The sequence below is a fragment of the Cervus canadensis genome, chromosome 21 (genome assembly GCF_019320065.1).
Source record: "Cervus canadensis isolate Bull #8, Minnesota chromosome 21, ASM1932006v1, whole genome shotgun sequence".
Lineage (NCBI taxonomy): Eukaryota > Metazoa > Chordata > Mammalia > Artiodactyla > Cervidae > Cervus > Cervus canadensis.
The window spans coordinates 77,646-105,095 of NC_057406.1; the positions used below are offsets into that span (position 1 = coordinate 77,646).

Here is a 27,450-nt window from a genome sequence, read left to right on the forward strand (position 1 = left end):
AGCGCCATGACCCTCTGCCATCCCACCACCTGCTTCTCTGATCAAGGCTTCTCTCGCCAAACCCAGGTCTTGAAGGTTCTGACTCATTTTCTGAGGCACTGAGGTACCTTGTGACCTGTAGGATATCCATCTTCTCCCCAGGACCCGGGGCCAGCATGGCAATGCCATTTCCATGCCATGATCCCGCTGCCATGCCTGCTGGACTGGCCCCAAGTTCCGGGCCCGGTTCCCGGACACGGGGTACCACGTGCGGCTCAGAGGAGACCGACCCCCAGGTGCCAGAATGCTCGGGCACGGAGGACTCAGAGACCCCCCTCTGCCTCCACATTTGGACCCTCCCAGGTCCCCACTTCCTTCTAGGCCACTTCTGTGGGACAACCACAGTTTCCAACTCGAAAATGAAGCCAAAAACGTGAAAATATGAAAATTAGAAATTGTGGGGTTTTCTAGACAGATCTCAAGCCTCTCTCAAGGTGCCACTGCCAGTGGTCACCATCTCAGTCTCACAAGGGCCTCTGCCTTCCTGAGCAGGCCTTCCTGACATCCACCAGCTTCTCAGAGCTGCTCTGCCTTCCTGCCCGCCCTGGGTAAAGACACCCGAGTCCACTCCCCTTCTGCACACAAGGCTTCACTCCATCCACCGTTCTTATCCTTCCTGGGATCTTCTCGCTTCCCTGGAGGCCTCACCCAGGCCCCATCCTAAGTCGAGGTCTACATTTGCCATGTGCGATGTTCATACTCCACCTTGACCCAGAGTGGAATAGCTCTGCATGCACTGCCCTCCTAGAACACTACCAGGTGCCCAGCTGGTCTGATGGCCCATTTCATGGCTCCCTCTGGGTCTCTTTTGTCCACTCGCCTCACTATGCCTCCCCCGTCACTGTTTGAGGTGCCCCTGCCCTTCCTGGGAGCTACTACCCTGCCCACCAGGTACCATACAGGATTTGCCACATCAATGGCTGGTGGCAGCTGGCTCAAGGGGAGAAGATCTGAACTTGGGCAGAAGCTGTTGGGGCAGGGGAGCACAGGTAGACAGGAGAGGGTTCAAAGGCAGGAGCAGCAGAATTCAGTGACACCTGGACACGAGCAGGAAAAGTGGACAGAGGCTACAGAGGGTACGCAGACTTCTAGCTCAGGAGGGTCACTCACTGGGCTGATGATCAGAAAGAGAGGCTCCCAGTTCAGGAAGCACGGGCTCAGGTCCAGCACGACTCAGAGAGAGCGAGGCACAAAGAAGCCAGGCATGTGGACATGGAGGTCAGCAAAGAGACCGGGTCAGAGACAGGATCTGTAGGTCATCAGTGCAGGCAGCCAAATGCCTGCTGAGGGCCAGGGAGGTTTGTGTGACCCGTCCAAAGGAGGGCAAAGTCTGTGCTTCCAGTAACTCCTCAAGTAGGCAACTGAGAAATGGTTTCATTTCTTATAAATTTATTACATAATATTATAATTATTATCAATAATAATAATATAAGAAACATAGATCTCTGTGGGGTGTATCACAACGTCAGGGTCAAGAGGCCTCGGGGCTGGAGCAGGGGGAGAACCCCCCACGTGGAGCTCCGTACAAAAGGAGGGGCGAAGCAGAACTGACCCTGTAAAGTTAAAAACCCAAACTGAACGGAACCAAAACCCACAGGTGAGTGAGACGAGTGTGTATGTGGCAGTCTGTTACAGTGACTGCTGCTGTGTGTGTGACCTGGTCTGTTGGTGAAAGGGTTACTGGGTGTGAATCTGCCCAGGGAATGGAGCCGGTGGGCCGGGGTGCGGCGGGTGGGCACAGACCGGCGTGCCAAGCCCCTGGGCTGTGAAAACTTCTGTTTTCTGGGTTTTTTAATTTTTATTAAAAAAAGCTAGAAATATAAACAGAAACTCGTGAGTGACGTGGATGGAGCTTAGTCCAGACTCCAAACCCTAGGTTTAAAAACATCCCGGGCCCCCCACCCCACAGGTCATTGCTGAGTGTGAGGAGTCACAGTAAGGGGGGCTGGGGTGCCCACTGGGGTCTTTGCCTCTCCCCAAGGCTCGCAGTGGCCTGACTCTAGGGGTGCCCCTATGATCCCCCCTAGAAGCCCAGCGGGGGCGGAGCATTGCCTCCAAGGGCCCTTGGGGGCCTCTCCCAAGCAGCAAGGCTTCACCAAGAAGGCCCACTCAGGCTCCGCGAGGCTCTGGAGGGACAAACTGGGCAAACAGCAGGTCCCAGGGTGCAAGACGACCTCTGACTTTCTTTGGAAGTGGAGACGGGGTGCTTTCACAGGCACACACCCATGCACGCACCCTGTGCAAGCTTCCGAAGCCCCCACACTAGTCCAGAGTGACCCCTTGGGACCACCCTCCAGTCAGGCACACAAGGGGCTCCAATGCACTCAGTCGCACCCCGAGTTTCACACACTCGCACATGTGCGCACACACACACAGGGCGGAACTGGCGACTTCAGGTCTGAGGCAGGGGGGCGTCTCTGCTGTAGTCGCCCAGCAGCGTGGAGAGGAGGCTAGACCCCTGCTGGAGGGGGGACCCTGTGAGGGAGCCGGCCGGGGGCAGGTGCCAGGGGGCCCTGCGCCCACACCGCCCCCGGCCGGCTCTCCCGGGCCGCGTGACCGCGTGAGCGCCCGCAGGAGTCGCTGCCTGCCGCCCCTCCTCCACGCAGCACCTGAAGGGTCGGTGGGGAACACCATAGCTCAGCGAGGGGAGGGGGCCCAGTGGGGCCCCGGGGCGGGCACGAGGACCCTGGCCAACCCCAGACCAGCTGGAGCGTCCCCTGCCCCATGTGGGGTGGCAGTGGCAGTTGAGGGGCCAGAGATGGAAGACTGGGCAGCCGCAGCGGAACCGGGGGCTGGAGGGGAGGGGAAGGGAAGCTATTAAGGACAGAGATATTTGTTCCTTTTCTTGTTCCAAATATAGAGTGGATTAAAATATGCAAAACAGGGGGCTCCTTGGCCCCCAACCGAGAACCCCAATGTCTCCCCCCTCCCCCCGAGTCACCAAGGCGTGTCTTGACCTCGCATGCTGGACTAGGTCACCCCCTCTGGGAAAGTAGCCGCCGGGAGCTCAGCGGGAGATGGCCAGGCTGGAGCGCCCCGCCCCCGCCCCCTCCCGCTCCAGCCCCCCACGGCCCGCGCCCTTCCCGACCGTGTGCTGGGTGGGGCTCGACGGCCTGGGAGGGCGCTAAGCAATGTACAGGGCAAGTCTCCGAGCGACAGCGAACAGGACGATTCATGCAACATTCCTGGCCCGGGCGCCGTTAGGGTAGGGGCTGGGGAGTGGGCCGAGCCCGCAGCCCGGGGCGGGGATGGGGAGGCTGAGGGGGAGCCCTGCCCGCAGGGCGCGGCCGGGGCGTGGGGAGGGGGCGGGGGGCGTCAGCTGCCGTCCAGCTGCCTGAGCGCGCGCTCGATGTTCATGCGGTGGCCCACGCGCGTGACGCCCAGCTCCACGAAGTCGTCCTTGGTGAGCGCCGGCAGGTGCGCGCCCTCGATCTCGTGGTCCTCGAAGCGGTCGCGGTGCTCGCCCAAGTGGATGCTCTCCAGCCAGTCGCCCACGTCGAACTTGCTCCAGAGTTGCAGGGGCTTTTGCTGGAAGGGCCGGCGGGGGCTGGGGGCCCCGGGGCCCGGGCCGGGCGCTGGCGAGGGCAGCGGCGAAGGCGAGGGCGAGCGGCTGCGCGCGCTCACGCTGCGCACCACAAAGCGCACCTCCTTCGGCTCGTGGGGGATGGAGAGGCTGGACGACTTGAGGATGGTGGGGGGCGTGAGGCCGAAGGGCCGCCCCGCGCCCCCCGCCCCCGCCCCCAGCCCCTCCACCCGCTCCAGCGACGCGGGCTTCACCGGGCTCGGGGCGCGCCGCGCCACAGGGTAGCGGCCGCCTGGCCGCACGGGGTAGGAGGGCCCGCCGCCCGGGCCCCCGGGGCTGCGCTGCTGCGCTGAGATGGTGCTCAGCTCACCGAGGCTGCTGAAGAGCCTGCGGAGGGAGAAGGGGTCAAGGCCAGGTGAGGGGTACCAGGCAAGGTGGGGCCGGGCGGAGGGGCGCGGGGCCAGCGGCCAGGAGGACGCTGGGGGCGGGGCTGGGACTCGGCGGGGTAGCCTTAGGGTCAGAGGGAGAAAGGAAGATAGGATCCTGTGGTTACTCTGGCCTGGCCCCCAGAGTCAGAGTCAGTGCCCTGCTGGGGGACGGGGAGCCCTAGACTGAATGGCCCCCTCTACTCCATGGGGGTTCGGAGAGCAGGCTGCCTGAGCAAGGACAGCCTCTGGGGCAAAGGGCTGACCCTTCCATTTCTGACAGCGTGAGACACCGGCTCTGGACACCGCCCCATCCACCCATACCCCAGAGAGCAAGACTGGCAGTACCCCTCACCACTCCCCACTCTGTTATCATGAGACCCAGAAAGACCTGGGCCGGCTGCAGGGCTGGCTGAGTCGTGATAAAGGCTGGTGGCAGCACAAGACTGAACAGTCCATGAGGTCTGAGACAGACACCAGGCGGCGTTCACACCCACAGAGGGCAGCAGCGCGTGCAGGACAGGCGTGAGGCAGCGGTGCACCCGTGACACGCAGCGTCGCCGCAGAGCAACACGCAGCAGCAGCCACGTATGTCACATACATGCAGCAGCAGCGGCAGACGCGGCAGCGGCCTGCCCACGACAGTGACAAGCAGCATATGTGCACAAGCAGCACACACTCACACACACGCGCGCAGATGGTCTTCACTTCCCAGCATCACCTGACAGGACCCAGGCCTTCAGCCCCTCCACCCCCCAGCATGGCCGTGGTGGGAGGCCCGACGGGGAGGACTCCTCCGGAGAAAACCCAGTCCTGCATCCCACATCGCCCCCGCCCACTTTCTCTCCCTATCCCCTGCTGTGGCCAAGGGAAGCCTGGGGGAGGGGGTGGCGGCAGCGGCACTGGAGCCCCACGAGGCCAAGCACAGCAGAGATCCAGGCTGGCAGCGCACGGAGGGTGAGAGGCATGGGATGCGCATGCTCACTTACACAGCCGGCGCTCGGGACCACCGCGCAGCTAGACAGAGCAGCCACATGCAGATGGGCAGGAGAGAGCAATGAGAGAGAGAGTTAGCGCCGGGGCGCCGAGCAGGGCGCAGCCCAGCAGGACCACAGTGCGCGGCCAGCCAGGCGCAGGGGCCCGCTGGCCAGACACCCAGGGAGGGAGGCTCCAGGGCAGTGGGCCGGTGCAATGGGAGGGAGCACGCTGGAGCTGCAGGGCGAGGGGAAGTCCAGACCAGACGTGGGCGGGTCTGGGTGGGCTTCTGGCCCACCTGTGACCTGTTCCCCGCCTGGGGCCCTCACCCACAGGCTTTACTCAGAGCCCTGAGAGCCAGATGCCAAGCTGACACCTGACTCTTGGGGTGCGTTGTGACCCCGTGTGCTGCGCCGGCCTAAGGGCTTCTCTCCAGCTGCCGGCCCACCTCCCTGTCTCTGCCTGAACTAGGCTAAGGACCCCTCCCCCGGGTTCCCCCACTTTTGTGCCATCCTGACTGGCGCCTGCCCCACATTGCGGAGGGCATCCTGAGCATCACTCCTTCCCTGAAAGCAGGTCTTGTCTTTTCCTCTCTCACCGGTGCAAGGTCAGCCTCTCCCAGGAGATCCAGCTCTGTCCTACTCGACCTGGTTTCCGCTGCCTGGCTCCCTCTCCTCAGCCTCTGTCCCCGCTGCCTCACCCAGTTGCTCAGATCCAGAGCAGAGCCTCTTGAAGAGGCCAGACCGTGCTCTCCCCACCCCAGCAGAGAGGGGCTCCAAGAGCACCTGGGTGATGGGCTCAAGGAACAGGCATTGATCATTAGAAGAAACCCTCTTCTCCCCCACATCTGGCCTCCGTGGTACCCCCTGGATTTCAGAGCAAAGTAGGGCGGCAGTGGAGGGGGAAGGACGCCAAGGGGCTGGAGGGAGCCCAAGCGGCAGAGATTGCTAGGGAGGGCAAGGGAGCGGTGCTGGGGACAGCACTCCCGTCCCCCCGCCCAGGCCCCCACACATCCCACCCTGGCCCAGGGACCTGCGTCTCAGGATGGAATCCTGTGTGGCCCACCCCAGGCGGCTCCTGGAGCAGGGTCAGGAGCCCTCGCAGGAGGTGAGCTGGAGGCCAAGGATGAAGGCGCACTGGCTCAGAAGCGCCAGGGAGACCCTGCCAAGGGGAGATCCTGGGTGTGGAGGGGGGCACCTGCCAGAGGCTAGGGCTGGCGCCAGGAGGTGTGTGAGTGAGGGACTGAAGGGCCACGATCCCCTGGAGCCTCGGGGGGAGAGGGCTCGTCACGCTCCGACGGCCTGTCCCCCGAGGCCCCAGGGCCTGGCAGGAAGTGTCCAGGGACGCCACGGCCAGGGGTCTGCTCCTCCTCCCCTTCCCCTTGGGAACAGGGAACGGCCCACATTGTCCCAGGCCAGGACTCCCAGTGCGTCCCTGGTTGAGCCCACGTTTCCACACCACCTCTGCATAGCCGTCACTGTCCGTCACCACTCTCAGCGTTCTGAGGGCCTCCCCGCCAGGCCCTGACCATAGCACGGCCCAGTCACAGCCCCGCCAGCCTCCCGGAGGGCTTCCAGCCACACAGTCTCTAACACGTGTGCCTCACTAGGCACCTGCACCCCTGGGTGCCTCCTGGTCTTTCTCCAGACAGCTTAGCCAGGCTCCACGGTCCTCAACACCTTTCTCACCAGTGTCTGAGTCTTGTACTATCTGGCTCACTCCTGACGCCTGGACCAGTTAGGTCTGCTGTTGTGCTTCCCCTCCCCTTCCCCAGCCCCTGCAGTTGCCAAGGATGTCAGCAGAATCCCCTTGCTGACCTGTCCACCAGTTTCCCTCTTAGGTGCCCTTCCCCTTCCCCTTCCTTTCTAGATGGGTCCCCCAGTTAGTTCGCACTTTCTCCCAGGCCACGTCATCCACTTCCACCCTTTGCTGTAACCAGTGTGTCCACGAATGCCACATGTCAGGCCAAGCCAGTCTCTCCTGAGCTCCAGACCTCTGCTGGGGTCTCCACACATGCTCTCCTCCCCCAGTCCCTCACACACCAGAGGCCTTGGAGTCCCCATCAGCTGCTCCATCTTTTCACCTGCATGGCTCACACGTCACCAACTCCCAGCATTAACCCAGGCCTTTCTCCTCATTCCCCAGCTACCTCTGATCCCAGACCTTTCATGGTCTTGCTCAGGACCTCTTGCCTGGCTTCCTAATTGTTAGCCTTGACTCCTGGTACCTAGCTCAAAGCCAGGAACACAATATGCATGGCGGAAAAAAATGCTACAAAACAAGAGCAACGTGATGTGTCACTCTCAGGCTTGACTGCCGGTCAACCCAGTGGTGCCAACAGGCAAGAAAAAGCCCACCCCAGCCCTGGCCTCTGCCTGGAACTTTCTGCCACTACGCTCACGCAGGGCAGGTCTAGGCCTGAGGCCTCCTGCAATCTAAGAGCCTCATAGAGGGAAGTGACCCTCAACAGGAGCACAAACGACACGGGCTGTGAGCATCACGGGGCACCCTCTCTGCTCTCACTCCAGCCCTAACTTCTCACTGCCCGCACCAGCTCACGGCTCCAACCTTGACACACTCCAGACACCCCTGGGCCCCTCCTCTGTGACCCCTTCCCACTCCTCCAGTGGAGTTCATGGCTCCTGAGGCCCTGATCACGTCTCCCACAAACACACTTCACAGGTCCACAACCAGTGAGGACCTCCTCAAGGACGGAGCACATCCTGGCCCCTGTGTCCTGCACTGGCCAGCACACAACAGGATCCAGTTTCAAAAGGGCAAGTCCTGTTGGCCTTGAGGCACCTGCAGTCACGTCAGGCTCCAGCCAGACTCCTGGATGTGAGCAGGACAGGGCTCACAGCGGGTCCCCCAGGCGGGGTTTCTCCATCGTAGCAGAAATGTGCATCTTCTGTGGGATGATAACTAGTGATCCCCTAAAGAAACTGTCTGAGACCACAGCACACCGCACATCAGAAGTTCTGAGAAGTACTGCTGAAAAGAAACCTTGTCAACTTTGTGTCCAAAGCTATTTCACCATGAATCTTTTTAGGTAAAATCAGATGTGCGGGGTCAGACAGGAATAAAACTGAGAGCCAGATCAGAACTGAGTATTGCTGTGGGGCTCAGAGACAGGCAGCCCTGAGGACACAGGCGGGATTCAGATCCAACCACGCGGTCTGGAAGACAGAGGGAGCTTAGAGCGGATGTGGGGCTCTGCAAAGATGCTCTGCTTGTCAGGCTAGACTGAGAGCTAGAAGCATAGAGACAGAGCTGGTCTGGGATCACAGTTTCAAGCAGCCAAGTCCATGGGCCTTCCGGATGCATTTCCACAAGTTACCAAGCTTCAAGGCCTTGACGTAAGGGATAACCTCTCCTTCCCCTTCTGAGATCTCTTTAGATCTCCAGGCCACAGAGTGTCTTGTGGCTAAAGGGACACAGAGCCTGGACTGAGCTGTCAGTGGAGAAGGTGGACAGAGCGAGTACTTCTTCCCTTGTGGTGTCTCTCTGGTGAGGAGACGGGCAGGCCTGGGAGGGAACATATGGGGGCCAGGCGACAAGGCTCGGGGGTGTGACCCACCAAATGGCTGTGGCAACTGCCCTCGAGCTTCAGCTAGGATCAGTCCCAGAAGGAAATAGCCCCACCTGGACCCCAGAACTTCCTACATTTGGAACATGTCTCCAACAGACAGTGTCAGCAGCAGTTTTGTCATGACGTGAGAAATGAGGGCCACACTCTAGCCACTGCTGGCTGCAAAGCAAGAGCTGCCGAGCAGCCCCAGTAGGCAACACAGCCACTGCAGCCACACAGGGGGCTGACTGCATGTGGCCACAGCATCTCCTGCTCAGCCACCCGCCAGCGGCCGGAAGTAGAGGGCAAGGCAGTGGGCCCACTCCAGAAGGCCGTGGTTTCACCCAGGGCTGAGGGCAAGAAGGAGACACAGGAGGGAGGAAGGAAGTGTGATCAGGAGCAGAAGGGAACACAGAGGGAAGTGGGGAAGGAAGGGCAGGGCACACAAGGGGTTAAGGCCACCGGGCCGGCCAGGTGGCACTGACTGGGCTCAACTGTAGTGACTTCAGAATCCATATGCTGTTTGTTATACACCGGTTGATAAACAAAGGTGCTGGTCTACAGAACGAACACACGTGCATTTCTGCATGAGGGAAATCATTGTTCAGTTGTGACCCCATGGACTACAGCACGCCAGGCTTCCCTGTCCTTCACCATCTCCTGAAGTTGGCTCAAACTCAAGTCCATTGAGTTGGTGATGCAATCCAACTATCTCATTTTCTCTCACCCCCTTATTCTCCTGTCCTCAATCTTTCCCAGCATCAGGGTCTTTCCAGTGTGTTGGCTCTTCGCATCTGGTGGCCAAAGTATTGGAGCTTCAGCTTCAGCATCAGTCCTTGCAGTGAATATTAAGGGTTGATTTCCTTTAAGATGGACTGGTTGGATCTCCTTGCAGTCCAAGGGACTCTCAAGAATCTTCTCCAGCAATACAGTTTGAAAGCATCAATTCTTTGGTGCTCAGCCTTCTTTATGATCCAACTCTCGCATCCACATATGACTACTAGAAAAACCATAGCTTTGATTATATGGACCTTTGTCAGCCAAGTGATGTTTCTGCTTTTTAATACATTGTCTAGGTTGGTCATAGCATTCCTTCCAAGGAGCAAATGTCTTTTAATTTCATGGCTGCAGTCATTGCCCGCAGTGATTTTGAAGCCCAGGAAAAAAAAAAAAAATCTATCACTGTTTCCATTTTTCTGTATCTATTTGCCATGAAGTGATGGGACTGGAGGCCATGATCTTCATTTTTTGAATGTTGAGTTTTAAGCAAGCTTTTTCACTCTCCTCTTTCACTTTCATCAACAGGCTCTTTATCGCCTCTTTGCTTTCTGCCATTAGGGTGGTATCATCTGCATGTCTGAAGTTGTTGACAGTTCTCCTGGCAATCTTGATTCCAGCTTGATTCCAGCCAGCATTTCACATGATGTACTCTGCATATAAGTTAAATAAGCAGGGTAACAATATACAGCATTGACTTACTCCTTTCCCAATCTGGAACCAGTCTGTTGTTCCATGTCTGGTTCTAACTGTTGCTTCTTGACCTGCATACAGGTTCCTCAGGAGACAAGTAAGGTAATCTGGTATTCCCTGGTATTCCCATCTTTTTAAAGAATTTACCATGGTTTGTTTTAATCCACACGGTCAAAAGCTTTAGTGTAGACAATGAAGCAGAAGTAGATGGTTTTCTGGAATTCCCTTGCTTTCTCTATGATCCAATGGATGTTTGCAATTTGATCTCTGGTTCCTCTGCCTTTCCTAAATCCAGTTTGAACATCTAGAAGTTTTTGCTTCACGTACTGTTGAAGCCTAGCTTGAATGATTTTGAGCATTACCTTGCTAGCATGTGAAATGCGTGCAACTGTACCGTAGTTTGAAGATTCTTTGGCATTGCCTTTCTTTGGGATTGGAATGAAAACTGACCTCTTCCAGTCCGGTGGCCACTGCTGAGTTTTCCAAATTTGCTGACATATTGAGTGCAGCACTTTCACAGCATTATCTTTTAGGATTTGAAATAGCTCAGCTGGAAGTCCATCACCTCCACTAGCTTTGTTTATACTAATGCTTCCTGAGGCCCACTTGACTTCACACTCCAGGATGTCTGGCTCTAGATGACAAGGCAAGAATACAAAGAACTGTACAAAAAAGGTCTTAGTGACCCAGATAACCACAATTATGTGGTCACTCACCTAGAGTCAGACATCCTGGAACGTGAGGGGAATTACTGCACATTAACACCGTGTCTGTCACCAGAAGGGGTTTAATGACAGAGACTCCAGATTATAGTGGACAAAGAGCAGGGCTTGAGGTCAGATGCCACCATTTACTGGCCGGAATGGACCTCCTTAGAACCTCAGTTGTATTGTCTGGAAAATGGAGGTTACATTAGTATCCATCTAACAGAAAGGCAGTGAAGACGAAGTAACATGACTTGGTCTCTTCCAGTGCAGAGCATGCTTATAATTTTCCCATAAGGACTCTAAGAGTCCACCTGCTGACCTGACAGAGTACCTGGTCACCCTCACTATTTCACAAGGGATGAACTGAAGTTCACTGAGGCTAAGTGGTTTGTCCAAGACTACAAACTCAGATGCAACCTGCTGAGGGTTGATATCCAGGGCCATCTGACCCAGGCCGATGTCAGGGAACAAGGTGAGTTGCTAAAGCTGATGAATGCCGTGGCACGAGGGAGTCCCCTATTTCAGGCTTGCTAGCACCTGGTACCTCTAGGAATATCACCTGAGTCCCCTTTGGATACCACCCCACCCCCACTTTAGCACCTGTCCAGTAGCTGGGCTGACCACAAGCCCTGACCCCTAAGACAGCATATGATGCAGGCCTGGCCAACAGCAGCCCTACATCTCCCTGACTCGAGTGACCATTTCAGGGGACACAGGGAACCCACATGAAGCCAATGGGAGCCTGGGATTTTGCAGGAACTCCTGAGAGAAAGAGGCTCACTCTGCCATGGGCCTGTACAGCAGATGGAATATAAAAGCTGGAACAGCTGGCCTTGCCCCAAACCCCACATCCAAAGGAAACACGCACAGGTCCTGATGCAACCCGGAGCCACTGGACGAGAGAGCCTTGCCACGACAAATGGAAAATGCTGAAGACGATCATGGGAGGCGTGGCAGGAGGTTCAGCTGAGAGACCACGTCCTTCAGCCCCACGGGAGCCCACGGAACAAAGATGGGACCTGGGCTGCCCTGAGCGCAGCTCTGGGTCTCAACAGCCAGCAAACCTCAACCAAGTGTCTCTCCTGTGGCATCTGTCCTAAGCCGCCTGCCTAGACCTCAGATCACAAAAGACAGCGCTTGCATTTGGCAGATGTTTTATTAAGGCCTGCATTGTGCCAGGCATGGTGCTACCCACTGTCAATGGCCTTAATTTTCATCAGGACCAAGGGGCACAAAGGAGTGGAGGGGCTGGTGGAGGGAGGAGAAGCAGAGACTGAAGATGGGGGCTGGTCCAGGCTGCATCAGGGAACCCCCACCTTCAGGGGTCTATTCCTGAGAGGCCTGGGCTGCTCACTCCAACTGGACACCCCAGGCCACACCCGTAACACCCTCTCTAAGGGCACTTTAAACATTGTCCTGGTAGGAATAAGGCTTTCACATTCAACTGGGAGTTGGAAGAGGTGAAAAGTGGGGAGGGCCCCAGAGCCAGCCCGGGATGACAGGAGCTGGAGGGTAGCTCCCCAAACCACTTAGGAGAAGCATCACTAGTTTCCCAAGCCCCCACCTATCTTTTGAGTCCTTAGCCGGGAAAAAGGTAGATTGGACAAGCCCTTGTGAGTAAGACCTGGATCCCCTCACTGCTTTGTGGACTCTGCCTTCCAAGGCTGGCAAGAAAGACTCACTAGGTTGGTCACATGGTGGCAAGGAGGAGGAGTCAGGAGGTGGTACCCGACGTGATACCACAAAGCTAGAAGTGGGGGAGAGCCGCCAGGGCGCAGAAGGCAAAAGCAGACAAGGGTTGACTGGGGGTGACCAGTTCTGACTCAGACCAGCTCTCCTACCAGCATCCATGGAGCCCACAGCCCCAAGGAGGTCCTCTCTGGGGTAGACTCCTGGGAATGAGGTCCTCAAGGGAAGAGCCAAGGGATGAGCCTGGAGGCTGTGACAGCTGACTCCGAGCCAGAGCAGCCCCCCAGCCCCTCCCCCACGCCCAGAGCACCACGTGGCCTCTCTAAGTCCCCATCTTGTGTAGGCGGTGGGTGGGGAGGCCAGAGGAATGAGTAAGGTACAGGGAAGAAGCAGATGGAGGTGCAGAGAGAGAGGATGCTTTCCATCTAATAATGGCTTCTTAATGCACTCTGAAAATCACGCACAGGAATCGGTATTTGAGGGACTCTGAGGCAGTGCTGAGAGACAGAAATGTTTCTGAGGCAGAAAACAGGAAATTGGTGGTGAGTCTTAGCAGGAAAAGGATCCAGTGTACTCTTAAGTCTCAAAAGATGGTACCAACTGCATGGGACAGCCACATGGCCACAGAGAGGATGGAGGGGTTGGTAGTGGTTTGCACAGGGCACCAAGAAGTCAAACAGCTGGGGTTGGGGGGCAGTGACAACTTTAGAGTGGACCACAGGAGGACCCTTAATGGTAGAGGCACCTATGGTCGAGAGAGAGTCCTTGGGGGTCCGGGGGCACAGAGCCTCAGGGGGCTGTGGAGGTGCTCACGCCCAGCCTTCACTGCCAGCACCAACAGGGATGCAGAGAAGAGCACCTCTGACATCTCAGGTCCCTGAAAGAGCCTTGGGTCTCAGACAGACAAGGCCAATAAAGGACAGAGGGGTGGACAGGAGAGCACAGGGCAGGGTGTCACGGACAGGTGACAGAGGGGACGGGATGGGCGGCGGGGGGGACAGAGCCACAGAAGGACGGGAGGAGGGCGGGGCGGGGCGGACGGGACAGGACCCTCCCCACTGCCCTGCTCACCGAGCTGCCGCGATGGGAGACTTCTTGGCGGGGTCCAGCAGGCCGCCCAGGCCGCCGGCCGGCTCCTCCCCCAGGGAGCGGGTGTCTTTGTTCAGCTGCTGCAGGCGCGAGCTGAGCTCAGTGATCACAGTTGGCTTGTCGTCTTCGGGCCCAGGGAGCCCCCGGCTCTCGACGGGGTCCCCCCACAGCTTGGACCTTCTCTGGAAGAGGTAGCGAGGGCGAGCAGGCCCGGCAGCAGAGGCCAGCCCGGCGGTGGCGGCGTGGTGCTGCTGAGCCATGAGCTCACTGTCGGAGGACTGCTTCAGCAGCGGGTCCCTGAAGGTCACCGGCCCCTTCCCCAGCGGGGACTTGAGCTTGGGCTTGGGAGGCACTGGTGGCTTCTCGAGTAGAAAAGTATGTCCGTCAGCGAAGGAGGTGTGGGTGTCCGTGAGTTCCCCACTCTCCGAGCTCAGGGTGGACATGCTGGACACGGTGGAGATGGTGCTCGTGGTCTCCAGGTGGGGGTCGCTGGAGCTGCGCGTGTCGGCCTCCTCTACCCCCGAATCCGCCGCGGACTCCGGGGCGGGCGGCGGCTCGGTGCTCGGCTTCCCTGAGGCCGGGCCTGGCACCGTGGTGGGCGAGGGGCCTGGGCCGGGGAGTGGCGTGGCCAGCAGGACCCCGTTGGCAAACTCTTCGGGAGGCGGCACAAGTCCGATGCGGGCCAGCTCCTCTCTGGTCTCCTCGTCGCTGGAGGACAGCTGGGCTGGCGGCAGGTTCACAGCGAATACCAGCTCCGGCTCCTCCTCGGAGCTGCCCTGGCCGGGCCCGGGGTCAGCGGGGGCACTGCCGGGGGGCTGGGCCCGGGGGCTCGGCAGGGGCTCTGTGACCACAGCGGACTGTGTGGGGGCCGGGGCCAGCTCCGGGGTGCCAGGGCGCTGCTCTTCGGCCCCCAGCCCACTGGGCTCCTGCCCGTTGCTGGTGGCGTGCACGACGATGAGGCCGGCGGGCCGCTGCAGGGACGTGTCCAGGACGCTGAGGATCATGGATTTCTTGTCCTCCGGGGACTTGCGCTCCTCCCGGGGCACCTTCTCGGGCTCCCTCCGCGCAGGCACAGGAACCCAGGCTGGGCTCCTGGGGGAGAAGGCTGGCGAGGCCAGAGGCCCTCGCTCCGAGTCCCGGGCCTGCACATCTACAAACAAGGGCCCGGGCCGGTCGGTGTCGGGGCTGTGCACAGGTGTAGGGGACCGGGAGGGCGCCTGGGACGCCAGAGCCCGCTCGCGAGCCGCCAGGGCCAGGGCCAAAGGCGAGCTGGGGTCCAGAGGTTTGCCGGTGAGCGGGTGGATGAAAGTGGAGCCGGAAGGCCCAAGGCTTGGGCCGCTAACCAATGGCTTCAGAGCAGAAACTGGGGAGGGCAGCAGCAGGTCACGGCCGGTGGTGGTGGCGGCGCCGGTTCCCAGAAGGCGCTCATCGATGGAGCGGGAGGGCTGCAGGGAGGGCATGTCCGCGGTCGGAGCGCTGCCCTCGATGGCACCCACAGACAGGAACACGGTGGAGCGCCGCCGCTCCTCCAGCCGCCGGTCCTTGCTTGGGGCCGGGCCGCCAAACGCCAGCCCGGGGCCGTCTCCGGGGCCGTAGTCGAGACCGCTGGGCCGCGGCCCGCGGTGCGTCGGGGAGGGCTCCCTGGCGAAGCTGCCGACGCCCGGGCCGGGGCTGCCCACGGCCAGGGCCGCGCGCTCCTGCGCATCCTCCACCTGCAGCTGCTTCACCAGAGGGCTCTTGCGGCGCTGAGGTTTCGACGGCGCAAAGAGGCTGGCGCTGAAGGCGCCCAGGTTGGCGTAGGGGCTGTCGGGGCCCGGCGGCCGTGGCCGCCGCTTGGGGCGTTCCGGCGGGGTGGCCGCTGGCGGGGGCCGAGAGGCGTCGGCCGCCTCGGGCGCCGAGTCCTGCAGGATGATCATGGAGCGCGCGCGCTTCTGCCGCTCCGGGTAAGGCAGCGGACCCAGGGCCGCGCCTGAATCATACAGGCCCGGGGCGCCCGCGCCCAGGCGTGCCTCCAGGCCGGGTTTGAAGCTGGAGCGCACGGTGTCGTAGGCGCGGCCGGGAGGCGGCGGTGGCGAGAAGGCAGGGGGCGGCCCAGAGTCAAAGTAGTAGGGGGCGGGAGGGGGCGGCGGCGCGGTCTGCGGAGGGGGCGGGATGCCACGGCCCTCGCGCACCGTGTCCTGCATCGACGTGCTCCTCGGGAAGCGCCCCTCCAGCAGGGACGCCAGCTTCTCGTCCTCCCCTGCAGACAGAGGCCCTGGTGAGCCCAGCCGTGGCCCCGAGGGCCAAGGCCTGCGAGTAGGCCCCTCCGGACCCGGGGGCCTGCCCTCCCCCCACCCCCGGGGGCAACCCAGATCCCGGCGCAAAGGCGTCTTCAACATCTGCTAGAGCTGCTGGCCTGCCCGCCGGAGGACGGAGTCAGGGTGGGCGTGGGCACTAGGGTTACAGAGCGGAGGGAGGCTCAGGGAGACACGGAGAGCCCAGGGCAGGGGGTCTGAGCAACGTCCTCAGTCTGGACTGGTCCCGGAAGGCCAGGCTCTGCACCTCAAGCCGGGTGTCGGGTTGGTAGGGCTCCTGCGGACTGGGGAGAGGGATGGGTTCAAATACAGGGGAGAGGAGGGCCCAGCGGCAGAGGCTCTGAGAGAAGACTCCAATTCTGACCCATGGACAGGGCCCAAAGACAGCAGCCCCGCGCCACCCCCACCCCAGCAGTGGGGACAGAACTGCAGAGAAGGGTGAGGGGTGGTTGGAGCAGGCCTTCCTGCCCAAGACTGAGCAAGGCCTCCTCTCAGAGCCACCAGCAGCGGAATAAGCAGGTGTCACTAGGAGGCCCTGGTGGCACCCGGGGTTGGAGGAAGGGAAACAGTCAGATATGAGGGGGAACTCTCCCAAGCAGGAGTGATTCACTGCAGGCAAGGGGGCAGCAGGACTGTGGCCAGGAAGAGGGAGCTGATGCCCGGGTGAGTGGTGCTCTGTGAAGAGACAGGTCCAAAGAGGCTCCATCCTAGCGACCGATGGGCACTGGGCTGGGGGAGGCTGCCAGGAGGTCACCGCCACAGCCCTTGTCGTTCAAACACTAAGTCGTGTCCAATTCTTTGCAACCCCGTGAACTGCCATAGCCCTAGTGGCAGAAATTCGGGAAGGCTGGGCAGAGGAGAGATGGCAGGCTGAGCGCCTGACCCACGTTCCAGTCTGACTCCTTACTGGCTGTGTGACCCTACGCCAGGCCCTGAGCCCCTCAACGCCCCAGTTCTCTCATGGGCAACACAGAGTTAAAATGAACCCTACCTCCTGCCTCACTCCGATGTCATCAGGGTCTGTGCAAGAGCAGGGCTGGAGCACGCTGGGCCCCCACTGTCCTGCCGCCTCGCTAGAACCTGGCAGGACCTCCCAAGTGCCCCGCGTACAGTGTGGACACCTGTGCCGCAGGTGTGCTCAGTGAGGCTGCAGGCGTAAAACAGCCCAGTCCAAGGAGAGTGGGAGAGCGGCCCTCAGAGCTGACACACGGGGCTCTGGGAAGACTCCTTGGGAATCTACACCCGGCCTCGCTCAGGGCTCTGCCACTTCTGTGCAGACCACCTGCTCCCCACCCACCGCCCCCTCTGGCCGCCTGTGGCGCTCTAGCAGTCCTCCCACACAGTGCTATCCGCCTGTGTCCACATGAGAGCACAAGGGGCGTGGGGTGGGGCTGGGGGCTCTTGTGTACGATAAGGCTTGAATTCCAGCTCTGCCAGTTACTGTCTGATGTTTCTTAACCTCCTGACACCTCAGTTTCCTCATGGCTGGAGATCTGCCCGCTCCCACGGAAGTGTGACGTGGAGCCATTTAAAGCTTATTGCACAGGGCTGAGCACCCCCAGAAGCACCCCAGGAAGGCAGCTAAGATCGTCATCACCATCACCATCATCATTTTTAGGTCTGCCTTCCACCCCCACTGCTGGACACAGATTCTGGGCCAGGTTCGGCCTGGGTCTCCTCCCCGCCACATTTCTTGTGTGGCGTATAAACGCAGCTCAACACCCACCCACTTGTGCACGAGCTGGAGCCACGCGGGACAAGCTAGTGCTCCTGGAGGATGCAGAAGGCTTGGCACACCACGTTCTAACCCAGGGTGAAAACAAGTCACTTGCCTTGGGGTGAAAATGGGACTCTGTTCTGATGCAGAGCAGGTGGGGCCCTCTGCCCAAATAATAACGGCAGGCATTTCTCCAGCACTCTCTGTGCACCATCCTCATGATGCAGGACCTACAGCTACTATCTGCATGTGAGTACAGCCCTCTGGGTGAACCTCAGAGTGGCCTTAGGAGGTAGGTACTAGAAGGTCCTCATGTTTACGGGTCAGGACCCTGAATTTCAAGGACTGAGATGTGTGCCCAGGGTCACATAGACAGGACAAAGGGTTAGGAGCCCCAGAGTCTTGACACCTCAATCAGTGTTCAAGTGAGTGACAGGTGGCAGGCTAGGGCATGGAGGATTAAAGACAAGCTCCCTGTGGACTGAGTTCAGGAGTGTCCAGGAAAGGAAAAGCTGGCAATCTCCACTGAGAGGTTCACAGCCTGAAGGACAGGCACTTAGATCTGGACCTGCGGGGGTCAGTACTGGGACTGAGTGGGGCTGAGGGACAGGTCATCCAGCCAGAGTGAGGGTAGGTGGGTAACAGTGCGTGTCGGAGCCAAGTCAGAAGGAGACAGAGAAACATCCCCAGATGAAGCAGCAGAGGATGGACTAGGGCCGGGAGGCAACGCGGAGCCCACAGAGGATTAACGCTAGCAGATGCGAGGTGATACCCCCTCTGGCCAGAGAGGTGGACTAGAGGGTAAACAAAGGGTGAAGCTGGGGCAGGTGGTCAAGGGGAGACCCAAGCTGCGGTCTTCAGAGACTGAGGCACAAGACAGTGAGGCCTGGCCAGGTAGGGCTGTAAGGTGTATGAGGAAGCACACCACTGCTAATGCGGTGGGGCATCCAGAGAATAAGGAGGAAAACACAGAATGCCCAGGGAGGTGAGGGGGATGTGCTTCTTGGCTCCAAAATAGCTGCAGTCTCACGTGCCCTCTTCTCCAACCTTCCACCTACAGAAACGACCACAGCAGTCTCTGAAGGACCACTGCCATCAGCAACTCATCCCATTACCTCCCAGAAACCCCCAGGCGTCCTGCATGTCTGAGCCCAAACACATACTCCCCAGCCTTCCTTAACACACAAGCATGACTGGTCCTCTCTAGTAAATATGCCTGCATACCTACCATGCAACTGCTGAGCTGGGCTGTCTGCAGACATGTCACCTCCCCCAACTGAGTCCCCAGACCCTGCCCAGCATCAGCTTAGAGTATTATCAGCAGGGGCCCTGGGGTGAATAAGGGACTGGATTTGCAATCAGTTTGCAGCTGATTGGCCAGATGAGTGAACAGAAGACAGGCAAGGCAGCTGTGTGACCCGGGTCACGTCATTTTTCCTCTTTGCCTCAGTTTCCTCATCTGCAATCTAGAGGTACTGAGAGTGTTATCTCAGGAAGGCTACTGTAAGTATTAAATGGACCAGTGCATGTGAGCACAGTGCTGCAGTAAGTACTGACGAGGCATTTGCTCTGCTGGGGACTGTGAGGTACACAGGAACAAAGGGATGGACAAGTAGACAGGTCAGTGGGTGAACAGATGGATAGAAAACTGGACATGTTTGTAGGTGGATGGATGGACAGGTGGGGAGGTAAGGGGGACCAGATGCCTAGAAGGAGGAATGGTGGGTAGCGCTTCTTAGATGACCCAGCCCAGGGTCAGGAGAGGAGATGGCCAAGGGTGATGGGAAATGAGACCCCACGGGGACAGGTGCCGAAGGCAAAGAGGCTGACACAGCCTTGAGAAAGACCCACACCCTGCAGGGGAGAGATGGAGACTGAAAACTGAGGGGGAGACGGCAACTGTCCTTGAAGTCCTAGAGAGGAAAGTTTCAAGGAGGAGGGAGCAGGAAAATCAAGTGTGTCCACTGGGAGGAATCCCCTGGTGGGAACAATTTCAGTTTTAAGTATGGACAAGGCTGGCCTGCCTCAGGCCAACAAGCAGGTGGGGAGACAGGGACAAGTAGGGGGACTTCTGGAGAAAACTGCCGTGAAGGAGAAGAGAGACGTAGAGCAGTAGCTGAAGCGCTGGAGATGGGGAGGAGGTAGGTTCAAGGGGAGAGTAGCTTTAGCATCAGAAATGTGACATGTGCTCGGGCTGCAGGGGGCACAGCCAGGCAGGATACAGGACAGCCCGGGACAGGGACGCTGGCGTCTGTGGGAGGGCCGGACGGGGGTGCCCGCTGGCGGGGAGGCACAGGAAGAAGCCTCAGGGGCATCTTTCAGCAAAGTGTCTCTTGGTTGGGTGAAGGACTAACACCCCCTCACCCCCATATATGTCCACAAACAAATGAGATTCCTGGGCTGCTGCCAGGGAGAGGCAGGACTTGGAGAGAAACGGTCAACCTCAGCTGAAGGGTGGGGAGAGACAGGGGCCTCCGGCCCAGCACCCACTCCAGCCCCCACCCAGTCCTCCAGCCCCATGCAGCCCCCAGCCCAGCCGTACCTACAGACTTGGTCCGTGGAATCCCCTTCCGCAGGGAGCCTGGCAGCTTCTCCGGGCCTGGGAGGCCCTGGCGCTCAAACAGTGACTGTGAGAGTTGGAGGGGGCAGGGGTATATGGAGGTTCTAGAGCACTGGGGTCCCTAGTTCCCCATCCAGCCCCACCCATCCTCCTCCTAAGCCTGAGATCAGACCCCCCCCCATGTGCTAATTCCAGCAGCCCTGGTGCCCTTGGTGGCTGACACAGAAGCCAGAGCCAGGTCCTGCCTCCGAGGAGCAGGGGCAGAGCTGTGGGACCCAGGCAGCCCTGGGCAGGGTTCTTGCAGACGGGGCCAGAGCAGGCAGGGGGCCTCGGTGAGGCTGGGGCAGGGGGGTGCGGGTGGAAACAGCCCAGAAGTGGGCGGTGGGGGACAGAGACATACCATGCTGTGACCTCAGCTTGGCTGGGGTCCTTGCTCTAGGGGGCACAGAGCATGCCTAAGGCAGGAGGCATCAAGCACCACAGCCAGAAGGGTGAGGACTCAGCACGCGTTGAACTGTGGCTGTTCTGGGGGCTCAGCTGGCCCCCAGTGTCTTTGGAAGAGGCTTTGGGGTCCTTCACTCCCACCCCTGAAGAGTGGAGTCCAAATGAGGGACCCTCACCCTCCAAATGCACAAGCAGCGGGGAGGGGACACAGCCCCTGTGCCCCACCCACGCCCCTGCCCCCGCTGCCAGGCGGGCTTACACTGATCTCAGCAGGGGTGATCCTCCGACTAGTGGGCCGCTGTTTGACGGTGGCCGCTCTCGAGTCCGCATCCGCGATGTCCGGCCTCAGTGCCGGTTCCGCGGCGGCCGCCAGGATCTCGTCCAGCTTCTCTGCACAGCCAAAGAGGTGCCACCTCAGCCGCGGGGCCCCTGAACCTGCCACAGCCCTCTGCAGCCCCAGACACAGCCTCCCCCAAAGCTGGACCTCCCGGGGCTGCTGACAGAGGCCACCTGGCCCGGCCTGGCCTGGCCCTCACTCCCCAAGGCATGCATTCCTGACCCACGACAGGCCTGGGACTTGTGTCCCACCTAAGCCCCGCACACGCCAGAACCAGCCCCCACTCCAGCCTGGCCTCTCCCCTCAGGGACGCTGCAGGTGACCCCATGAATGCCACTCCAGGAAAGCCTGGCTGACCATGACGGGGAGAACCACAGCAGGGGCAGTACTGTTCAGAGCCAGAGACTTCCTGAGTTTCCCAGTTTCCTGTTGCCCTTGCGTTATTCCAGTCTGTACCCTCACTGCACCGAGAGAAGCAGCAGCTCCAGATCAGACCCTAGTGCACAGCCGGCATCCAAAAGGAATGTGCACAAACCAAAACCAGGGTGGGGGTAAGGGGTGGTTCACTGCCCCAGGCTAGAGACCTAAAGCATAGCTCTATGCAGAGGAGGAGGCCCCAGAACCTACAACTCAAAAAGCAGCTCCATCTAGGGTGGGAGGTGCTAAGAAGAGGCTATTGGGAAAGGCAATGCTGAGGGACTTCCAGCAGCCCCTCAAAAAGCTGCCCCAGAAGCTAGGAGGGAGAAGGACCAGCCTGGGGCTGAGGCCTAAAGCAGGTGCCCTCGGGAGGCATTCTTTTCAAATCTGTCATGAAAGAAAAGCGTTGCTTGCTCGTTTTTCTTAAAGCTATTTAATGTTTTTGAAAGCGGTAGTTTTGATTAACAACATGACTTGGAAACTCTGTTAAACAAGTGTGTCTGAATGATGGCGGAGGGTCCACATAGGGCCAGGACGCGGGACACAGCAGAAGGGAAGGCAGCGCCACTGTCTACCCCGCTGCCACCTGGCCTGCCTGTCCGTAGCCCCGCTGAGGCACACCTATCACTCGGCCTCCAAACCTCCGAGCCCCAGCCCCCATACAGGAGCACACATCTGGTTATGACTAGTCCGCTGATGCCCCAAGTGCTCTAGCGGGAGCGCGGTAGTCAACCACACCTCCTCCCAGCACTGCTCAGCAATTGCCATAGGGGCGGAAATAAACTCCTCTGAGATGTCCAGTTCCATCCTGTATACTGACTGTCCTGACCTAGTCTCTTTGTCACTTGATTTCCTGATCTGATAAAACAGGCATAAAAAGGTACCCGCTTCAGCGTCTGCTGTGAGAATTAGCACATACGGCCGAAGTACTGCAGCTGTGCCTAGCTCAAGGCAAGCACTAAGGATATACTCTCTACAATCCTTCTTGTCTCTGTACCTCACCTCCCCAAACAGCCCGTGGGGAGAAGAGAGCAAATAGCCATCCGTGCCTGCATGCATCCAGCCTAGGCCCCAAATAACATGGAAGTTCAACAAATGCTGGAGTCACCAGCAAAACACACTTTTATCTGCAGACCAGCCCACTCGGCCTGTGCACAGCTCTCAGCATCCCCAGGGGCAGTGGGGGTCAGAGGGGCCTTCCTTTTGCTTCTGCAATGAATTGAGTGATTTCCCTTTGGAAGCTGAATCCCCATCACCACTATTTGCTAAGTCCCTTGAGGCTCAGCTGGTAAAGAATCCAGCTGCAATGTGGGAGACCTGGGTTCGTATCCCTGGGTTGGGAAGATCCCTTGGAGAAGGAAAACAGCTACCCACTCCAATATTCTGGCCTGGAGAATCCCATGGACATGGGTCGCAAAGAGTTGGACACGACTGAACGACTTTTACTTTCACTTTTCACTTGGTGACTTCCAGGGTGAGAAGAGACTACATTCCGCAACAACCACAGGCAGAAGACACAGCTACTGTCTCCACTTCACCAGGAAGAATCTGAAGCTCTGGGGATAGGAGGTGCCCCAAATCATAGATCCAATAAGAGATCAGACATCACAACCAGATTATCCAAAAACCGCAGACATAACGACATGAGCAGAGAGAAAATATTTCCATGTGACACATAGGGCACATCCCTGAGCTGGGTATTTACAGGCTGCATCTCTAGGTCCAGAATAACTCAGTTCCAGAGACACAAAGCAAGTTAGCAAAGCAAAACCACTGCCGGCCACCAGCAAGGGGGCCCGAGGCCAGACAAGACTTATTTTCAAAAGGAAAAGAACCAAGAATTCTGCAAACTACAAGCTGGTGAGGTTGACCACAATCCCCAACAAAATGAGAAAAAAATATATTCTTAAATAAATTACTTTAGATTCTTAAAGAAAAAAGAAATGAAGGCCATTAGGAAACAGGCCCGCGGCCCTGGAACTGCTCACACCCACCGCCCACAGGCACACTGGGTGTGGGGACCGGACACAGCAGGGACACAGCTGGGGATGCATCTCTCTGAACCAGGACCCGAGATGGGATGAGGGGCCCTCGGAGCTGACAATCGCCACCACGTCCCCTACAGCTGAAAGCAGCACACAGGCCACACCAGAGCACCCTGGGAGCCCCGCTAATGAGCTGAGGGCAGAACCAAAACATTCCTAAAATAGCGTATGTGTCTGCCTCAAAGGTGTGAAGAAAAATGTCCCCAGATGAGACCAGGTCATCTGTTTTCTACCTGAAAATACCCTGGGGAAAGCACTTCACCTGGGACTGGGGCAAAGACAGCAGGAAAAGTCAAGAAGGCAAGATCACTGGTCACACGGAGAACCTGGGCTGAGACAGGTGAGTGCGCCCCAAGCACAGGGAACGCCCAGCAGACCCAGGAATGGGGGAGGCGGGGGCACACACGACCAAGCCCTCGCAGGCTCCGTCTAGCACGGATGACTGCGCCGCAGACGGAGGTTCACGTCCACCTAACAGGTGGAGCCGGCAGACGCGGGAACTCAGTGCCCAGGCCCAGCCAGGCTGGGTACACGGACGTGCAGGAAGGAGGCTCAAAGGATGGGGGGGGCGGGGGGGGCACCCTGATGGGAGGAACAGGGTGCTGAAGGCCACCCAGCTGTGGGGCCCAGATCCCTGCCCTGAAAGGAGGTCAGCACTCGCCTGAACCCCACAACAGATCAGGGCAGAAACAGGCACAGGAGCCCGAGAAAACCACCCAAGCTGGGGCTGAGCGCCCCGCACCCTGCCCCCACCGGCCCAGCCACTCTGTCGCCCCAGGGAGCTTCTCGGCTGGGCCCCCTGAAGCCCCTCCTCCACTCCAGGCCTGGCACAGGCCGTGGCTTCCCCTGGGGGCTCTTCTGTCTCAGACTCCCAAGCCCTCACACCGCCGCCCAGCCCGCCTGAGCCCCCAAGGCCTGTGGCTACGCTCACCAGCCCAGCCCAGCCGTCTGACCCTTCCCAGGTCCTTCTACTGTGCCCCTAGCAGCTCCCCAGGGAGAAGGCCGACAGGAGGGTACAGCGCAGGCTTCCAGACCCCCTGACTTGACACACCTTCCCTCGCCAGGGGTCAGGCAAAGCTGGGCCTGGGGGCACAGCAGATGACTCACCCCCTTTCCTTCTCCGAATGGAGGCTTGGAATCAAGAAACAGAGTAAATGGGGTGAGAGGCAAACTCTGTCCCTCAGCACCTGGGCTCCACCCCCCATCGCACCCCCTTCCCCATCCCCTCCCTCCCAGCCCATATCCCCGTCAGACTGTGAGTGGCACATCTACCCAAATGCCAGGCTGGTACAGGAAATTCAAGGTGGGAACACAAGCAGGGACAATGCTATGTGCATGCACACACACACGTGCTCACAAACACATGCTTGTGTACATCCACACACACATGCAGACATGCACACGTGAATGCACGACTAAATCATACTTGGTTGAATCAAACACTGGTTCAGAAAAAAGGCAAAACCTCATAAAAACCCACTTCAGACACCAGCAATGGTGCAATGGTCGCCCATGAGCATTCCTGAAGTATGTTTCCAAAACGGGCAGGTCAGTGTGTTTGCTGGACCATGGCCAGTCAGGGAGCATACCCTGGCACGGCACCTGCCCTGACATTCTCATCCCAAAAGAAAAAGGAACCCAGAAGTCCCAGGTTTCTCATGAGAAACAGGATGAACTGGAGGTGCTCCGGCCCCTCGGGGCCCCTCTGGCCTGGGCCCCCACTGACCTCTGCTGCCCCAGGATGTCCTGGGCCGGAGCTAGGCACTGACCACGTGGTGACTGAGAGGCCCTGCCCTCCTCCTCCTCCTCCCTTCTTCTCACAGGGAGAGTCCTTGCCCTACCCCTTCCTCTTAACCCAACTTCCGCCAGCCTCCTCAGCCCCCTCTGCTGGGACAGCACCCCCAGGACACACCTCCCTTCCTCTTCCTCCTGAGGACCCTCTGAACAGCAAGGCACCACCTGGCCTGGGCCCCATCCTTGCCACCTGCTTCTTCTGCGGCCTCATATTTTCATTTCTTTCCATGTGTTCAGTCATCTTCTCAATAGTTTGCAGGACACCTAAGGGCCCTATCCGCCCTTGATGTTGTGACATAAAAGTAATGTGTTTATGCTGGCAAGGAACCCATGGGCCTTATTTCTACCTTTTAAAAGCACAGTGAATCATGGGATGATTGCTTAGGTACCTGAGAAGACCCTGATGCCAGCCTGGCTTCCTCAAACCATATCTGTCTAGAGAAGGTCAGCAAGTGGGCTGGCTCCCCAGAACACCTGTCTTCTGGGGCAGGACTGGTCTTCCTGTGCTCCTGTCCACCCAGGCCCTTCTCGGAATAGAACCACAGGAAGGGCCTGGGTCCAGTTCAGTTAAAACTGCGACCCCTCACTCAGCAGTGTGCATGGAGGCTCTGTGCGAAGCTGTCCCTTCCCCTTCCCCAGACTCTGTTCAGGAAAAGCTGGTGGAAGGATGCTGACCTCAGGCCACAAGAGTGAGCCCCTTCCCTCTGGAAGACGGGTCTACGGAGCCACCCTGTCAGAAGGCAGCAGAGGAAACACCCAGACCAGAAAGGAAGGAGGCTCTTCTTCCACGCACTGGTCTCTGCAGACAGCAGCAGCCCAGAAAGCAAAAGACAGTTCTTCTGTTTCAGCAGGGCAGAGTCCCTGAGTCCCTGGATGATAGACCTCAGGCTGTCTAAGCACCTCTTTGTGCAAAGCGGGGAGGGTCCCTTCTGAACATGCAGCTGACCAGGGCCTCTGGCAGGAGACTTCTGGGAACCACCCACCAAAGCCTAGTGTGGGGTCTACCCAGATCCACTGCTGACTGGCATTGGTTTATTGATCGGTTTGGAGCCTCAAACAGTGTGATGGATCAGCTCCCCATGACTAGTCTCAGACCCTGTGACCCTGGGGCCCAGAGTCTGCCCACTTCTCTCCCTTACTCTTGAGTGAGTTTACTGGACACAGAATTCCAGGTGGAAAAGCATTTTGACTCAAGACTTTGAAGTTACTGTTCCACTGTCTTCCAGAATCTGCTGTTGCTGACGATGACTCTGCTGTCAGCCTGACCCCTGTTCCTTTCTAAGTCATCATTCTCTGGCAGTTAAGATTTTCCCTTTCATCTATGGTGCTGTGAACTTTTACTACCAGAACTTGTCACTTCACTGCTTCAGACTTAGACTCCTGCAAACTGGAGTCTCATATCCTTGTTCGATTTTAGAAAATTCTTAGTCATTTACTCTTCAAATATTGCCTCTTCCTCAATGTTTTTACCCTTTCCCTCTGGGACTTCATTTAGGCTGTCTGGTTTGTCCTCCATATCTCTTTTCTGCTTTTTGATAATTTTCATCTCCTTATTTTTCTGTGCTGAATTTTGGGTAATCTCAGATTTATCATTTAATTCAGTTTAAATTTAATTTAGTTTCTTCCTTCGGGTAGGTCAGTATACTTGTTCCCCAAGCATGGATTTTTAAAATCTCAGTGGCTAAACTTTGTTTCAGTAGAAGTTCTTTAGGAATCCTCTTAAAATCTGCTTATTTTTCTCACTGTCCTATTCTTGCCTTATGAGTTCCGTTGAATTTGGTGTTTAAACAACTTGAATTGTCTCTTTCACATTATTCTATGATTCCTAGTTTTTCTGATGCTAATTCCAGTTTGGGGCTTGGTTTTAGCTTTTCCACATCTCTTGGGTTTTGTAGGGGCATCCCTTGCCCTCGGGATCTGTATCTGTCCCAAGACCTCATGGATTATGGAAGCATCAGCTTCCTCTCACACTCTTAGCTCTGATTTCTCTCTTCATTTTTGAGAACTGGGAAAATTCCTCTCCCCTTCATTTTGAGTTGGCTATGTATTTTTAAAGTTTTGCTTTATTCAGAATATTTAGGGAGAAGAAGGTCCTGACCACATCAGCTCAATCTATCTTGGTGGCCGTCCTCCACACTGAACTAAACTGCAGTCAAGAGTACCTGCTTGGCAGAGGGTGGCTCAGCAAAGGACTAGGGTCAGGGATCAGTCCATGAGGAAAGTTAGAAATAATTTTCGGGGACAGGTAAGGGCTCTTTCTATGGCTGGGGCAGAACCAAGCCTGAAACCAGGGCTGGGGCTCAGTTTAGAACCATGATCAAGCCCCTTCCTGTGCCCAGCACTGGGTCTCAGCTCAT

The 27,450-nt window shown here is 58.2% G+C and overlaps 1 protein-coding gene across 4 annotated transcripts in view; it reads right to left on the reverse strand.

Annotated features, from left to right (window-relative positions):
- Positions 1–1,411: 1,411 nt before the first annotated feature.
- Positions 1,412–27,450, reverse strand: part of SHANK3 (SH3 and multiple ankyrin repeat domains 3) — a 51,835-nt gene continuing 25,796 nt past the window's right edge. Inside the window, exons 19-24 of one of the 4 annotated variants that reach the window (XM_043441589.1) lie at positions 24,407–24,430; positions 20,760–20,890; positions 20,039–20,123; positions 13,468–15,724; positions 4,977–5,004; positions 3,784–3,949 (exon numbers count right to left, since the gene is read on the reverse strand). In XM_043441589.1, coding sequence (XP_043297524.1) covers positions 3,929–3,949; positions 4,977–5,004; positions 13,468–15,724; positions 20,039–20,123; positions 20,760–20,890; positions 24,407–24,430 — 2,546 coding nt within the window. In that variant the 3' untranslated portion in view covers positions 3,784–3,928. The other 3 variants (XM_043441586.1, XM_043441588.1, XM_043441587.1) reach the window with 3 other exon arrangements.